The following is a 17,690-nucleotide window of genomic DNA, read 5'->3' as shown; positions in this document are numbered from 1 at the left end:
AAAAAAATGCCTTCAAAGCAGAGTTCCCTAAAATTTGCTTGGGGCAACACTGGTCCCAGGAGTTGATGCAGTAAACAAAAACAAAAACAGGGGAGCAAGGGGGATGCTGTACAAAGAGCTACAAAATTCAAAAAGCAATAAAATTCCAATTGTACAGCAGCATTTTGAAGGGTGGTAGACATTCTAAAGTAAAAATATATATTTAATTTTGTGTAATTGCATATTTCTCAAACTTCTTTGATTATGGAACTACTTTCATGTATGTATTTAACACTTAGTAACATACTGCTGTACTAGGGTTCCACGGTACACAGTTTGGAAATTGTGCTAAAAGACGTTACTCTTCCATTTTTCAAGAATTATTATTCTAGCTCATTCATGTATTGGAAAATAACCTTGCGATATAAATATAACTCATTTCTTCTTCACACTGTATTCACAGGAGTATTTATGGTTCATCTCCCAAATACCAAATCTCTGAGTGACTATTTGGCTGTTACAAGTAAACACAAAACATCTCTGCTTTTTTGTAATATTATGGTAACTTCATCTGAACAGTTCTTGGCTCATGTGCTGGGGACAGGCCATCAGTCATCCCAGACAATTGCCACACTCACATGGCCAATATTCATCTCTCATTTGCCACTCTTCAGTCTTCATATACCATATTCAAGTTACTGCCTATTTTATGTACTTCTGATACCTACATCCAAACAAACTAAAAGTCATATTTATTATTTCCCTCACTAAAAAAAAAAAAAAATGTAATTAATGGTGTCCAGGTGAGACAGAACAGAGTACAAATCCTTCCTCCTCTTTGAGGGAGGGAGGGAGGGAGGGAAGGAGGGGGAGGGGGAGAGAGAGAGAGAGAGAGAGAGAGAGAGAGAGAGAGAGAGACAGCAGGCACAAGGGAGGTAGGGACAGAGAGAGAGGGAGAGAGAGAATCCCAAGCAGGCTCTGTGCTAACAGTGCACAGAGCCTGATGTGGGGCTTGAACCCACAAACTGTGAGACCATGACCTGAGCTGAAACCAAGAGCCAGACGTTTAACCAACTGAGCCACCCAGGTGTCTCTGACCCTTTCTGGTTCTGTTAACCTCGGTCACCTCCTCGTCTGTGACATGGGAGGTTAACCCAACCCAACTCACAAGTATTCAGTGAGATCCTGCATGTAAATTCCTCAGCCTGGCACACAATAATCCTTTGTTCTTATTAGTAATGAAGTGTCCTACAATGATTTTTCACAAACTTTTTACAGATTTCATCCATGGTCATCCCTGAAACTTCTGGCAATTCTCCCCATTTTTCCCAATCGATTCCAACTTTTTCACCCTCCAAATTTCCCTACACCTTACCCACTGACAAACCTTTTTCTAGAAATAATTAGAAAATGCCAGACTGATTAGGAACCTGTAGTGAGCAGTATTAGCCCACTGCTGCCCATTCCAGCTGACCTAAATTCCTCGCTCCTCAAACATTAACATGTTCCCCCCACACCTCAGTCCCAATTACCAGCCCCATCATGAACCTTCTAGATGTATTTACATGGTTCTTCCTTAGAATATCCTCCCTCTCACCCCCTTTTCTTTTCTTTTTATTGTTAGTATCAAATCCCCTGCAAAAAAAACCCTCTTCCTGATGTCCCTGATTAACCCTTTCCTTTTTTTAAGCTTATTTGTCTGAGAGACAGAGAGCATGAATGGGGGAGGGGCAGAGAGAGAGAGGGAGAGAGAGAATCACAAGCAGGCTCCACACTGTCAGCAAGGACCCCGATGTGGGGTTCGAACGCATGAACTGTGAGATCAACCTGGGCCCAAATCAAGAATGGGACTCTTAACCGACTGAGCCATCCAGGCGCCCCCGATCAACCCTTTCAAGGGCTATAGATTTATGACTCTAATTTTCTTCTGACACATTCATATATATACACACACAGACGTTATACCAAGTTGTACTTACTGATGTTAAGTTTCCCACTCTACTATGCCTGTTATTTTTTTTAAGTTGAGATGTAATCGACATATAACAATGTATTAGTGTTAAGTGTACAACCTGAGGATATATGTATATATTGTGAAACTGATTACCACGGTAAGTTTAGTTAACATCCCTCACTACCATAATTACAACATTTTTTTCCCTTGTGATGAGAACTTTTAACATAGACACTCTTCGCCACTTTCAAGCATACAATACAGTGTTGTTAAATAGAATCACCATTCGCTTTGTCTTTTTCCTCCCAGATAGTTTTCTCACATAAACATAAAGCTTTTTAAGCGGAGTGAATGTATCAGGTTTTTCTCCTTCCCACAATGGAAGCGTAAAAATACTTGACTGATCCATCAATGCCAAACACTTTCATTCTCAGTAGTTATATATACTTTAATGGGAATAAAAATCCCATGGGACATTTGGGGGCTACAGCAAAGTAAGGTGTTTGTTTCAGGACAAAAGCTGTATACGGAGTGCCTGTGAAGTTGCCATTTATTTGTTGGTTGGTTTGAGTGTTTTGTCATTCAGGATGTTGTTTATTGACCAAAGGTGTTCATGAATACTTAAAGCATATCTGCCTGGAATCTTCCCAATCATTTTAGGGTTAGGTAACACTTCTCTGGCGATAGCCTTTGCTAGGATTTTGAAAGTTGAGTTACTTATCAAAGATTCTAGAACTTCTCTCTCCTTAAGGAGGCGAACGTAAAGGGCAATCTCTAAGTATGATTCGTGTGGAGACAAAGAGGTCTTCAATACCTTGCAGCAGAACATCCCTCAGCTTCAAAGTCTGTCACCTGTAGGGGCTGGCAATGGCCCCAGGCCACCGCGAGCTGTGGTTTCTGGCAGGTACTCTGGGAAGTTATTCCTCTTCCCCTCCATTCTGCAGGAGGCAGCCTGTCCTGTGAAATCCTCTCAGCACCTCTGCCAAGCAGCCTTTCCAAGCCTTTCCATCTGCAAACCAAGATGCATGTCTTTCACATACCTGCCATGTGCCCTTGGGAGGGGTCAAAGTTTTGCCTAATTCTTAGCATATCCCGTAGTCCTACATCTCTGTCCCTTTCTCCCCCACTCAAGAAAGCATATTGGAATACAAACGAATAGGCTGATAAAAGAGTCACCTTGAATCTGCTCTCATTTATGTGTTTTTTTTTATTTATTTTTTTTAATTTTTTTTTTTCCAACGTTTTTATTTATTTTTGGGACAGAGAGAGACAGAGCATGAACGGGGGAGGGGCAGAGAGAGGGAGACACAGAATCGGAAACAGGCTCCAGGCTCCGAGCCATCAGCCCAGAGCCTGACGCGGGGCTCGAACTCACGGACCGCAAGATCGTGACCTGGCTGAAGTCGGACGCTTAACCGACTGCGCCACCCAGGCGCCCCTCATTTATGTGTTTTAAAAAAGTAAATCACTCACGAATTTGGGACGTTTATCGGCAGAGCATTACTCAGGGATCCATCTAAGTAGCCCTGGCCTGACAGTTACTGTGCCAACTGACGGTCCCTGGCAAGGTCGATGCAAGGTCAAATTAAGACTATCCTTGTCACTAAATGACAGCTAATGTAAATTCCTGTGCTTTCAAGAAAAGAGAACTGCTTTCTATTATAAAGCAGGCACCGTGTTAAGCGCCTTCTGAGTTCGGCACCACACCACCTGACAAGGGGGGATTTTCAGTAATGGAGGCTCTGGTAGCTTCCGTTACTATTTTCAATAACGATACATAGTAGTCAAGATTTCTCAAAGCCTGAGTCCTTTTCCACCATCACTTATTGCTGCCCAATTAAAATTCTCTGAAGAAACAAATTGGTGTAATTTTCATCCAGTCTCCATTAAGCCTTCCTGCTACTGGGTTGATTTTACGCTTCTTACCTCCACCCAAGAGCTAATTTTAAAAGTATTGTATGGGGCGCCTGGGTGGCTCAGTTGGCTAAAGCATCCAACTCTTGATTTGGGCTCCTGTCATGATCTCCCGGTTCATGAGTTTAGGTCCCATGCTGGGCCCTGCACTGACAGTGCGGAGCCTGTTTGGGATTCTCTTTCTCTCTCTCTCTCTGTGTATCTCTCTCAAAATAAATAAAAAAACTAAAAAAAAAAAAATATTGTATTGGTTGAAGATATATGAACACTTCACGGATGCCATAGTGAAGTAAAGGCCCATGAATGAATCGTAACTGAAGAAAAATGGCAAGTGAAATGTCTCACCCTCTGTCTTCGTGCAGGCCTATTAGACATGTGGAGTTAAATGTAGGTATGCTAAATGCTAATTATCCACTTAAGATTTTCTTTACGTCTATTCGTTAGAAAGGAGAAAAAAAATCTCACTATGAATGAAAGCTGCGCTCATCATTGGGAGAAAACATTTTATGGTGAAAAGTTTGAATGCTATTTACAGTTTAGACTTCTGTAGATATTGAAGATTGCGGTCAAGTCAAGGCAATAATAATGTCCTGTTGTCTTTGGGAAGGTAGAAAAAGATGAGTGAGAATACAATTCAAGACCTCCTTCTGGTTTACAAAAAGGAATCAGCATGAAGTTTCAGAAGGGAAGACAAGTTAACAGGCATGTGAAACTCTCAAATACGTCACAGTGCCGTCACAGAAGAAACCAACCCTGCCGACAGCTTGATCGTGGCCTATTAGATTCCAGAATCATGAGAGACCAAATTTTTGTTGTTAAGCCACCCATGCTGGGCTACTTTATCATGGCAGCCCTATGAAACGAACACAGCACCCAACTTCCAGCTTCTGTGGAGCTTGCTTTCGGTGACATTTGCAGGGCGCAGATAACACCTTAAACGCACAACAGCAACACTATTCACGAAATACATTTGGGAGGTTTGGTAGTGAACGTGACCAGTGTGAATCCACAAAGTCAAAGGCCACGCTAGCCTGCAGACTGAGGCGGCAGTCAACTACTCCACGCTGCAGTGCTCACCGCACTCCCGGAGCACTAGGAAAAGACAGGGACAACCAGCACATGCTCAGAGGACAATGGCCAGAGGATGGGAGGCACCAGAACCCATGCAATTTGCACAACTGTTCAGAGAAGCGCTTCGGTTACTCTGTGAAGAGAGGACACTGGAGGCAGAAGCGGCGCGAAAACAGTTGGCAAATACGTGAAGCTCTGTGGTGTGGAAAAGACTAGTTTGGCCCAGATATGGGGGTACAGAAAGGACAGCTAAGTGGAGGTTAAAGGAGATGAACGTGAGAGATGCCTGGGTGGCTCAGTCGGTTAAGCGTCTGACGTCAGCTCAGGTCGTGATCTCTCAGTTGGTGAGTTCGAGCCCCGTGTCGGGCTCTGTGCTGACAGCTCAGAGCCTGGAGCTTGCTTCGGATTCTGGGTGTCCCTCTCTCTCTGCCCCTCCCCCACTCGTGCTCTGTCTCCCTCTCTCTCTCTCTGTCCCTCCCCCAACCCCCTCACATTCTGTCTCTGTCTCTCAAAAATGAATAAATGTTAAAAAAATTTTTTTAAGGAAAGCAATGTGGCCCCTCCCCCACCCCCACTCACACTGTCTATGTCTCTGAAAAATGAATAAATGTTAAAAAAAAATGTTAAGGAAAGGAATGTGGGTTTTATTTTTAACTTTTTTTTTAAGTTTATTTACTTTGAGAGAGAGAGGAGAGAGAACAAGCTGGGGAGAAGGCAGAGAGAGTGAGGCAGAGAGAGAATCTCAAGCAGGCTCCATAATGTCAGCATGGCGCATGGAACTCAATGTGGGGCTCAAACTCACGGAACTGTGAGATCATGACCATAGCCAAGACCTAGAATCGGATGCTTAAACCACTGAGCCACCCAGGTGCCCCAAGGAATGTGTGCTTCAAATGGGGCAAGAACTTTCTAGTAACTAGAACAGCCCAAAGACAGAACGCACGCCTGAAGAGCGAGTGAACCTCTCCCAAGCCGAGGCATTTAAGCCTCAGAATGGTGTTGCAGACTTTCCTGCCAATGGGTGGTCAGTCCCTTCCACAGCTCTCCCGTGTTCTTGTGGCTAGGGATGTTCTTGTATTTCCTGCTCAGGGGATCCAGAAGGCACGTCAGGGCAGGAAATGACATTAAATGCAGAACAGAGAGAGTCGCTGGAAAGTAAAAGCCATCAGGATCTCTGAGTAGTGATAGAACAGGGGAAAATGTAAAGAAAGTCCATCATTCTGACACAGTCAGGACCTCACCCTCTTTCCCTGGGGAACATCTTGTCCAAGGGATGTGTGAATGAGGTGAATTTCAACAGGCAAAAGAGCAAATACTAAACCTGAGAACTTTTTATTTTTACAGATTATAACCCCACCTCTGTATTTTTGAATCTGTGCTTAATAACATCCCGTATTCTTAAAAAATTGCTTCCTCCTCTCTAGGACTGGCTTCATGGGCACGCGATCTGCACGACCGGGGCCTGGTGATTGGTTTAATGTTCTGCTGTCGCCGCCTTAAAATATTTCATTTTGGAACAAAGGGTCCCACCTTTTCATTTTGCAGTGCACTCTGCACAATTTCTAACTGGCCCTGTTCCCTCTCCATCTCGGAGTGACGCTCCTTTTTGCATTCAGAGGCTTTCAACTGTTCATACCAACCTAGGGAGAACAGGGAATTGGGGTGGTGGGTAAACGCGTGTTATTTGCTCTCAGGATTTGCTTAGGCAGCTCCCGAACTTACCACTGGGAATAACAGCAAGGGCCTCGCTGGCTTTTGTAGGTAGCATAGAATATAGAGCATGTAAACAAATATTGCACTATAACAAGTATTTGCTACTATTTTCTGGAGACCTTCCAAGAACGGGGGGCAAAGGAATCCAGGGGTCAGACTGGAGGCCTGGAAGGGGGAATGCTGGAAGACAACATTCGGGGGAGCGGACAGCTGAATGCTGACTTCTCAGGAAGGAAGCCAGCATCCTCCAGGCTGAGCCTTGATCCCAATGGCCAGAGTCTGTGGCTTGCTTCCCTCCCACTCAGCACCACAGTGGACCGTAGCTTAGCGACTTCCGCTCCTTCAGGTCAAGAGCAGGGAATACGGCTGGGCAGTTCTAGACCATTCTAGCCCAGCTCAACACTAACCGGGAATTGGAAGGCTTGTGTCTAATCTAGGAGACCGTGGCTTCCCAGCAGGTTCATTTCTGTCATCTAGGGCAGACACAATGGAGAACAAGGACAGAGTTTGAGGTCAGGAGTTCTCAGTCATGGGGGTCTAATAGGAATCCTCTCTCGAAATCCTTTCCCGCTGACCTTTCACTTCACCCTAGTCTCAGATGGATGTGACATCCCTACCTGACAACCCCCCTCCCCAAAACAGCAACAAAAAACCCTGCTGATTGTTCCCTTCCCCAAACAAAAACCAAAAACACCCAACAAATAAGCAAAACTTTTTTCTTAAACCCTTCCTTCAAGGAGAAGTAAATAGGTCGCCCCCTCGTTCACCAGGTCCAGGGTCTTTCTCCTTCGGTTTGTCCTAAAGATAGATATGCCAGGTTGCTCCCGGCTGCTTTTGACGGGAAAAAAAATATATATACATACGTATATTAAGCTTTTACTCTCTCAACAAGCAAAGAAATTCCTGTTTCCTTTCAGCTTGTCCGGTTCCTGGTCTCTTCCAGAAACGCCTCCCCACCCCACCCCCCCGCAAACCAAGACAAAAAAAAAAAAAAAAAAAACCGAAATGCGGATAAAAACACACCCCAGCAGCAGCCCTTTATACGACATCCCTGAGAGGCCTGCGGGGTCGGATGAGTCAAGCTCACGGGGACGAGCGGCGAGCGCTCCCGACTTTTCTGGAGCCCGAACGTCCTACGACTCACCTTTCCCTGATCCTGCACCGGTCCTCTCCCGGCCCCAGACTCTCGCTCCCGCTCGCGGAGGCCCCGGGGGCCGGCGGCCGGCGGCCGGGGCGGGGCGCGCAGGAGCGGAGGCCGCCGCACCTGTGGGCGCCGGGGGCGCGGGCCCCTCCCGGCCCGAGCGCGCGCAGCTCCCCGGCGGCTCCGCTAGGGGTCCCTCTCGGGTGCCGAACGGGGCGGGCTGGATCAGCTGACTCGCCGGGCTCCGAGCCCAGCCGCCGCGCTCCAGCTCCGTCAGTTTCCTCGGCAGCGGCTGGAGAGAGCAGCCGGAGCGGCGCGGGCGCGGGGGCCATCGGAGACGGCGGCGGCGACGGCACCGGCGGAGCCAGGGCGCGGCGGATCCCACTCGCACAGCAGCGCGCTCGGTGCCCCGCGCAGGGTCGCGATGCTGCCTGCTTTGGCACTGGTCCTACTGGCCGCCTGGACGGCTCGGGCGTTGGAGGTGGGTGCCGCGCCTCGGAATTGGGGGTGGGGGCTGCGGTGGGAATCCCATTTCCTTAAATCTTTAATCCGAAGAAGCCGGGGGCAGTCCAGGGAACCCCTCTTCCCCTCCACGTCCCACGCCCCCGCTTGCGGGCGCCCTGCGCATCCGCGCCTCCGGCCCAGCCCTGGCCCGGGAACGCGCGCTCCGGCCGGCGGAGAGGGAGCTCGCGAGGCGTCGGGCTCCCGGGGTCCGCGGCGGTTGTGGGAGAGGAGGGGTGGAGGCGATCCTGAGCTCTGACCCTGACTCAGTCCCTGCCTCGCGGGCGGGGGCTGGGGGAGAGGCGAGAGACTTCCAGATGGGGGGTGGGGGAGAAGGGGGACGGAGCACGTGGGGAAAACCGAAAACGCAGCGTCCCTGGATCCCGTCCTCGGCTCTTGATCGGTGCCCTTCCTTCTTTCCGACCCTGGGGAGGAGGAGCCGGGACAGCTCGAGAAGCAGCCCCCCTTTCCCTTTGCCTTTTCTGCCCCGTTTCACCTTCTCTTCTTATCCCCAGCACCTCTTGCCTGCCCGACCTCTCGCTCCTTCCCTTTGGCGGCCGCTCGGTGCGGCCGCCTCAGTGCGACCCCAGGAGGGTCGCGCACCACCTTCCCTAGGCAAACTTTGTACATTCTGCGTCTCCCTTTTGTGTAAGTTGAGAGAGATGGGAGGGGTCGAAGACCCACGGCCACCTCGCACCTTCCCCAAAGCCTGGACGGCCCTGGCGCTCGCTCCGCACCTTCAGCTCCTTCCGGAGAGGGAGAAGGTTCCCGGGAACAAAAGCCGCGACACCCCGCCCTCGCCAGCCCGGGGCGCGGTGGCTGAGCCAGCCGCCTGGGTCTGTGCGCCACCGAGGCTCCCGCCCGACTCCCTTCCCGGAGCTGCGCGTCTGTCCCAGAGGGGGCTGGGGCGCTGCTGGGGCCGCTTTGGCGGAGCCTCGGGGGGCCCTCCACGGCCACTCCTCGTCACCTCCGAGGCTTGCTAATTCTGTGTCGGGCTGGAAAGTCCTTGGGGAGAAATTCGCGGACAGTGGGGTGTGCGTCTGATTAGGGCAGTGGCGGGCGGAGGGGAGGCGCGAGCTCTTCTCCCCTCCTGTGCATCAAAGGAGGCGTTTGTCTGATTAAGGCGCGGTCTCTTCCCTGGCAGCGCTGGGCAGTCTGGTTTAGTCCCCCTGGGGGCGCGGGCTGCCGGGGAGGGTCCTCAGGGTCTTTTTTTTAGGGTGCAGATAAAAGGATTGAATTGAGTGAAGATTAAGACGGAGAAGATGGCGCCTCTGCAGTGCAGCAAAGAAAAGCTGTGTGGAGGCTGCAGCCTGGTGAAATCCACCCACCACTAGGTGTATAACAAGTCTTCCCCATTCATCCAACTCTCGAACATTCAGCTAACGCCTGTGCAAAATGACTATTTTTCTTTTTACCTAAGGATGCTAAGAAGTTGTTTGCGTGACAGGAGGGGCAGACGAGCTTGTATGTCTCATCGTTTGGGTTCCCTTTTGGTATCTTAGCACTTGCAGTCTCTCCCAATTTTTCCATTTTTTTTTTCCTCCTTTTCCCCTACCTCATGGTAATTTTCCAAAAAAAGCAATTCCCAGACCAGTGTTTTTCTGTAATTACCCTGAGGCTATGCAGATTACCACACCACTATGGTTTTTGAGTCCCTAATTTACAAGGTCATTGAACTTTTCCCCCTTCTTTTACCTGTAAGTGGCTCAGAAATCATCTTAGGGCTGGTTAAGACTGATTTAAGAAGTGAAGAATTTGGTTTTCCGTATTTTTTAAAAACTGCATTTAATTAAGGGGATTCTTTTTTCCTCCAGTTACTTACATTTACTCCTACAAGTGTTGCTGTTATTTTCCCGATTGTCTTTCTACACGCTAAAAAACAGAAATTAAGTAATTAAAAGCATATCATAACCTTTACATTTGGAGTTTTTGCCCAAATGTGAATATTTAACTTTTTTGAGCACTGGTTTGTTTTTTTTCCTGTATAAAAAGAGGCAGCATTTAGGCAAATATGAGTCAGGTTTATTTTATTTTTTTGGCCTGTTTGCATTTCTTTGCTCTTTCTGCCATTCTTTTGGACATTTTTACTTGTTACTGCCACTTCTTTCAAATAGTGGAGGTGAAATTCACAGTCCGTTTTGCAAAGCATTGGTGGAAGGGTAGGCAATTCACTCTAATGAGGTTTGAGGAGGATTAATTCAGCTATATCTATGTCCACTGAAAGATGTAATTATGAGTTGAGTGTTTTTTGTAGGCCTTAGAAAATAGGTCTACTGCAGGTGGCTCTAAAAAAAGAAGTGAATAAGGGCAATGTTAATGGGGCCTCGACTTTTGGGGTTATTACCTGAGTCGATGAATTTGCCTGGTGTATTGACAGAGTATAAAATTAAAAGGCTCTAACATTTATTTGTTTAAATAATAGTGCTTCTTACATTTTAGTTTACCCTATTGAGGGGTTTAATCTAAACAGGGGAGGTTAACCTAAAAACAATTACTTGTTTTGATAATGGTGGTAATTCACAGATTATGGATACCTAGTCATACTGACTAGTCCTGCCTTGGGAGTAGACACCTATACACAGAATCGTGAAGCCCAGATTTGATCGTGATCTTTAAGGAGTCACCGTTCCTTGCTAATCAATGGGAAATCATGCTAACTGGCAGGGCACAAAAGCTTCTCTCTTGTCACCCTAGCCAGAAGAGGTGCCTGATGGCATTTGGGAAGCTATTAGTACTGCGGAGAAGTATTCCAGATAGAATAATGATCCCTGGTCCTGATGGGGGAAGTGAAAAGGAACATGCAACTGAACAGATCTCAAGGTTAAGTTAGGAATGACTGATGGAAAAAAAATACAAAAGAAATAATGTGGCCCACTGAATAATGGTTTAAAGGAAAACAGATTGTGTTTGTGGATGAGGCTTTCTCCTTGTTGCTAGAGGATCCCTATTGTTATGCTACTGTTAATGGCATACTGGAGACTTCTATAGAGATATTTATAAGAAGATGAAGGGTGTCAGTCATTCCAGAAATAAGCATAGCTATTATATGCCTTTCATGTAGCCACTAAACTGTCACCAAAGAAATGCAATAAAATTCAGTAGAAATGTGCATTTTGTTTCTGCAAATTTGATCTAAGTGGGGACACGTATTACCTTAAGAGACTTACAAAGCATCTTTGATATATATTCCTTCTTTATTCCCAGCTTCATTATGTCAATTACAAATGCAAAGGTAAACCTTACAAATGTATTTTAGATGTAAAGCCCTGGGTGGGAAGGTTTAATTTGACTGTATTTGCCTCATTACCACCCACCCGCATTCCCCTGCTCACCCAAAGTTTGCAGACTAAATAAGACAGGCACAGGATTGTTAAAGGAAATAGAAAGTGTTGAATACCAGGAGGAAAGGACAGATTAAGTGGTTTACTGAATAAAAGCTTTACAGTGTAAACATCTATATTTGAGGAATAAAGAACAATGAGATGAGATAATCCTAGAGAATTTCCTGGTAGGAAAATTCCAGCCAGTATTGTACCCCAGGTCTGGGGAAGGGAGTTTAAGTCTTAGCATTTACAGCATTTGTTTACATGCCTCTCCCAACCTTCTCCCTCCCAGAGACAGAGGGACACACACACACACACACACACACACACACACACACTACCCCTGAGGTGAGGGTGGAGCCAATGTGGGGTTTGATTTTCCTAAACACTGCATCTATTCATTTGGGACAGTTGTATTGATTCTCTTCTTGGGCCAAACACAGTCCACAGCTCTGAAAACGTTGTGAGCAACGCAGTCTTTTCCTTCATGAAGCTTCCAGTCTAGTGGGGAGGACAGACCATAAATCACTATAAATGAATGTTCATGAACTGAGATGCCAAGACAGAAAGGAGGGGGCAGGGTACAATCTGGCGAAGAGTAGGGGCTTCGGAATAAGGGGTTGAGGGGCGTGAGGGAAGGGGCTGCAAGTAAGATCTCAGAGTTCTGCTGCAGTACCTTCAGTAGGACCTTCACTAAGGAAGTGAGTACATGACGAAAAAAGTGATTCGCTGGGCCACTGGGAGGAGGGTGGGAAAATACAATGTTAAATGTCTGTTTTGGTTTTTGCTGGTGGTTTCTACTTCTCCGCATTCTACATCATTGTGAAATGGTTTCCTTTTCGTAGTGGGATCCCAGATACAAGTGTACGGGGTGGGGGGTGATGCCACATACGACCTCCTGCAAATCTCTGGAAATGCTGTCACCCTGTGTCTCAGAGCCAGTATGCAGATACACCCTCATAAGGGGCTGGAAGGAGCGGGAGGGGTGGCAGGCAGAGGAAGTTAAGGAATGAGCATCCCCCCTGATTGAGTAGCAAGTTTAATCAAAATGTCTATTTCTTAATTTGTTGTTGTTAATAAAAAAATACGGTCGGGGCACCTGGGTGGCTCAGTCGGTTGAGCGTCCGACTTCGGCTCAGGTCATGATCTCACGGTCTGTGAGTTGGAGCCCCGCGTTGCGCTCTGTGCTGACAGCTCAGAGCCTGGAGCCTGCTTCAGAGTCTGTGTCTCCCTCTCTCTCTTCCCCTCCCCTGCTCATGCTCTGTCTCTCTCTGTCTCAAAAATAAATAAAAACATTAAAAAAAAAATTACGGTCAACAGTACCTAAACCCTCAAACTGAATTTGCAGATGAAAACCATGGTGAAGAGGAAAATGTTACGTAACCATTTCTTCAGTGTCCTAGGGATAGCTTAAGAAATAACCGTGTCTGTGAGGGCACGAGTGTTTTTTCTTTGAAAACAGTGTTTTGTGAGTTTTCCCTCTTGAGAGTAAATCCTGATTAATAGATAGGCATCCTCTTTAGAAGTCCACCAGAAACTGGGTTAGAATGACTGGTCAAGAAATAAAGCACAGTACAAATAGCCTACTCTTGTAGCCTTACCGATAGCATAGTTCGTTAGCACGTAGTTTGTATATGAATTATGTACAAATATATAGTTTGTGTATGTATTATGTACGGATTCTTAACAAAAGAGGAAGCTGGAGAAAAGATGTCAGTAGGCAAATCCTAAGGAAGAGAAAGTACATTAATAGGAGTGTATTGTATTTAACAGAAAAGGTCTGCGTGTAAGTGGACCCTTGTTCAAACCCTTGTTCAAGAATCAACTAATTCGTTACAAAAAAAAACCACTCCAACATGTTCATCAGTTAATAGGTTTATGAAAATGTGATGCTTAATAGATTAGTTTGCCGACTCTTCAAAGTAGGATGGATACAGGGGACTCCCGTTCATATGTATGAAATGTTAGCTGCAGTAAGGAGCTTAGATTTAGTTGGGCCACATTTCTGAAGAAACCTACAATACAGATTTAGCTTGAACTATGTTAGGATTATAGTATTTTATGAAAGAAGGTAGTGCTGCTTGAAATGGGGAAGACGAGAGGTATTTAAAAGCCTGCCTCTGTGGTAAGGAGTGGAATTGTCCCCACATTTGTAATGGTAATTTCGGTACCCATGTGATGTTAGGCAACACCTGATTATTGAGATTGTCACATGTTCAGGGAAGGTAACATCTCACACTGATGCAGAGCCCGGACTAGAGCAGGATTGCCTGGGCTTAAATCCTGGCTCTGTCCCTTGTGAGCTATTGACTGTGGGCTAGCTCCGGACCTCATTTTTTCCTTTGTGAAATGGGGACGTATGTAGAAAAACATATATGTGTAAAATGCTTGCTTGGAACGGGATATGAGTTAATATATACAGTATGATGTGGCACTTTATAAGAGCTGTGTGTTAGTTACTACTGTATGTGATGATGATATAAAATGATATATTTAAATCACACAGAATTGAAAGGTACAAAGGCAAGACAAAACTCCTATATGATGTTTTACTTATATATTGAGTAATGCACTTAACTGACCAGCTAAGATTATTGCAGGAAATGGGCAGTCCTCTAAAAAACAAATGAATTTTATTTAAAGGATGACATACCACAGATAACATTTGCAGAATACATGTTTTAAAATTTCATTTACTAAACATGCATATTTTGGTTTTTTTTTGTTTTTTTTTTAAATTTTTTTTTTCAACGTTTTTATTTATTTTTGGGACAGAGAGAGACCGAGCATGAACGGGGGAGGGGCAGAGAGAGAGGGAGACACAGAATCGGAAACAGGCTCCAGGCTCTGAGCCATCAGCCCAGAGCCCAACGCGGGGCTCGAACTCACAGACCGCGAGATCGTGACCTGGCTGAAGTCGGACGCTTAACCGACTGCGCCACCTAGGCGCCCCTAAACATGCATATTTTGTATTTCAGTTGGCTTTTTAAGAAAACATTAAAATATATTGTGTTCATTGAAAAATTTTAAACAGTACAGAAATGTGTAAAGCAGCATAAGCAGTTTTTGCACAAATGGACAGACCGATTTTAAATGTATGCATATGGGCAGCCTGCCACATTTGTCTAATATTGAGCGAATTTGTATACTGGCTTGATTATTAACTCGCTATTAGTTGACTATCAGCTGTATGCAAGGAGCTGTGAAAAAGCTTGGTTTAGTTTTTAGCAAAATCTCTTCTAAAAAAAATGACTAAACAGGTTTTGCCAATCAAGGCCAAAATGGAAGGTTTCAAATGCCAGCTAAAGATTTTTGGTCTTAAAATGAAAGTGTGAAACGAGCTTCACCAGCATGTACAAGGAAACCGAAAAGCAGACTGCTTGAGGGTGCAGCATTTCTATAAGAACTAGGTTTTAAAATAAAACGAATTAGTTATGGGGCGCCTCGGTGGCTCAGTCGATTGAGCGGCCGACTTCGGCTCAGGTCATGATCTTGCAGTTTGTGAGTTCGAGCCCTGCATCGGGCTCTGTGCTGGTGGCTCAGAGCCTGGAGCCTGCTTCGGATTCTGTGTCTCCTTCTCTCTGCCCCGTCTCTGCTCATGATCTGTCTCTCTCTGTCTCTCAAAATTGAATAAACATTGACAAAAAAAATAACGAATTAGTTATCAGTCAGATGATGAGTATAATGGTCTGCTTAATTAAAAGCAGACTCTTTAAGAATCAGCGTATTTTGTTTATTATATAATACGAGGTTTCAGTCTCAATTTCAAAATTAGGCTAAGGATATTTGAGAGTACACAGAACTGGTGTTACTGAAGTTCAGGAGCGATTAACACATTGGAGAATGAATAAGCAAAGTCCCAAGGAATCTGTGGGTTTTTGTTAACACCACTTTTGTATTTATCCTTGTCCTACTCAATCAAAAAAAAAAAGTGGGTTCAAGTAAGAGAATGTATCCATGTTTGAAATAAACCTGCTCAGACTAGATCCAGTGAGTAGCGAATGAGATGGGTCCACAGCCACATGTAAAGGTCAGTGAGGAGGGACAAGGAATACGCAAGACAAGCGTTTCAGAAAAGGGAAAATAACAATGAGAGTATTATTCTAGAATTCTTAAGGTCTTATCGGTGATGGACCCCAAATGGTGTTTGTATCTTTCAATTTCCAGATGGTCCTTGTCTATTTTTTCTTCCCAAGTGCAGATGATTTTTAGCTGAGAAATTTGATTGAGCGAGAAAAGTCCATGTTGTAACCAAGGAGGGGTTTATTTTGTTGATGTGAAATTGTTTTTGGCCTAATTCTTTCTTTGAGAATCTAACAGTTTGTCCTATGCTCTCAATTTGCTTCCACACAAACCACATCCTGTCTTCATTGAAGGATGTAAGGAAGTCTCCTAGATGATAGAGACTGATAAATTACTCTTCGGCCTTAAAGGATACTTCGTGAGAATAAGAGATCTGGTATATCAAGAAAAGTCAGTTGTATTAAGTGAAGAAATGGGTGATTACTCTTGTGGCTTGGTTAAACTTCAAACCTTTAATGACTAATATATTTTGGCCATATATGGAGAAATTTTGCAGGAAGAAACACAGGAGATTTAATCCCACCCTTGAGGTATTCATGTGTACCTTAGACCTGACCCCTTACCCCCAGCTACCACAAACTCATTTGTTCAGTTTTCCATGTCTGCATGTGCTTAATTACGATAAAATTAATGAGGCAACATAAATTTAAGTTTTAATCAAAAATAAAATAGTATTGTCTGTCAGGGCTTGATTAGTCCAAAAAGGAACTTAAAAAAAATTTTTTTTTTAATGTTTATTTATTTTGAGGTGGGGGAGAGAGGGAGAGAATGAGCGGGAGAGGAGAAGACAGAGAGGAAGACACAGAATCCGAAGCAGTTTCCAGGCTCTAGCACAGAGCCCGACATGGGGCTTCAACTCACAAACCACGAAATCATGACCTGAGCCGAAGTCGGACCCTTAACTGACTGAGCCACCCAGGCGCCCCCGAAAAGGAACTTTTTATATCTGCCCTTACTGTTGGGGGAATTTTCATAAGCATAATTATTGTTTTTATCAATAACACTACTCAGTTATTTTATAACGGAATTAATAGACACACATGATAAAGATAGACATAATGCTGTCTTAACCATATTTATTGGAAGTATCCTCATTTTTTTTAAAGTTTATTTATTTTATTTTATTTTGAGAGAGGTAGAGACAGTGTGAGTGGGGAAGGGCAGAGAGAAGGAGAGAGAATCCCAAGCAAGCTCTGCGATTTCAGTTTGGAGCCTGATGTGGGTCTTGACCTCGTGAAACAGATCATGACCTGAGCTGAAACCAACAGTTGGACATTCAACCAGCTGAGCCACCTAGGTGCCCCAAAAGTGTCCTCATTTACTTTGAAGGTTGAACCTTTAAAACTGATGCAGATTTTTGAAATCATAGCTTAACTTTCAGACACTCAAATTAGAACCTATCATGCAAATTGATATTGGAGAGCAAATCTTTCCCTTACTGATGCTCTTATAATTGCTTATTATGGTTTGTTTAAAATAAATAACAGTTTTGTCAATGCAGCATATTAGTTTGAAAATGTAAGTGATGAGTCTTAAGAAACTCCCATAGAAACTTGCAAATATGGGGTGCCTGGGTGGCCCAGTGGGTTGAGTATCCGACTCTTGATTTCAGCTCGGGTCATGATCCCAGGGTCATGGGATCAAGCCCAGCGTGCGGCTGATCGTAGAACCTGGTTGAGATTCTCTCACTCTCTCTGCCCCTCTTGCCCACTCACCTGCATATGCATGGGTGCTCGCTCTCTCTCTCTCAAATATAAATAAATAAATAGAAATTTGCAAACATGCAAACTAATCATCCTAAGAATAATATAGTCACAGACACTTACCTATTAAATCTATTAGCAATTCAAAATTAAAATTAAATTTTTATAAGAAAGTTAATAGCTTTTTTTACATAGAGGAACAGATCTTTAAGGGCACACCATGCAAAAGAAAATTCACTTTTTCATATAACAAATATTTCTGAGTCCCCTGCCCTCAAGGGAGCTTACAATATAGTGAGGGGCAGACA

The 17,690-nt window shown here is 44.9% G+C and overlaps 2 protein-coding genes across 7 annotated transcripts in view; one reads left to right on the top strand and one right to left on the bottom strand.

Moving 5' to 3' along the window:
• Window positions 1-8,104, bottom strand: part of LOC124527293 (uncharacterized) — a 214,261-nt gene extending 206,157 nt beyond the window's left edge. The window contains exons 1-2 of the mRNA XM_047100468.1: window positions 7,776-8,104; window positions 2,748-2,942 (exon numbers count right to left, since the gene is read on the bottom strand). Of these exons, the coding sequence (XP_046956424.1) occupies window positions 2,748-2,942; window positions 7,776-8,104 (524 nt within the window). The remainder of the gene's footprint in view (window positions 1-2,747; window positions 2,943-7,775) is intronic.
• Window positions 8,054-17,690, top strand: part of APP (amyloid beta precursor protein) — a 272,775-nt gene continuing 263,138 nt past the window's right edge. For 3 of the 6 annotated variants that reach the window (XM_047099055.1, XM_047099052.1, XM_047099051.1), the window contains exon 1: window positions 8,055-8,253. In XM_047099055.1, coding sequence (XP_046955011.1) covers window positions 8,197-8,253 — 57 coding nt within the window. In that variant the 5' untranslated portion in view covers window positions 8,055-8,196. Of the gene's footprint in view, window positions 8,254-17,690 lie in introns of all 6 variants that reach the window. The other 3 variants (XM_047099054.1, XM_047099050.1, XM_047099053.1) reach the window with 2 other exon arrangements.

Source organism: Lynx rufus, unplaced genomic scaffold (assembly GCF_022079265.1).
Source record: "Lynx rufus isolate CCGP_SWC_20201006 ecotype Redwood Valley unplaced genomic scaffold, mLynRuf1.p SCAF_5, whole genome shotgun sequence".
NCBI classification, from domain to species: domain Eukaryota; kingdom Metazoa; phylum Chordata; class Mammalia; order Carnivora; family Felidae; genus Lynx; species Lynx rufus.
Note: the sequence above shows the minus strand (reverse complement) of the source record. Positions and strands in the feature narration are given on the sequence as shown.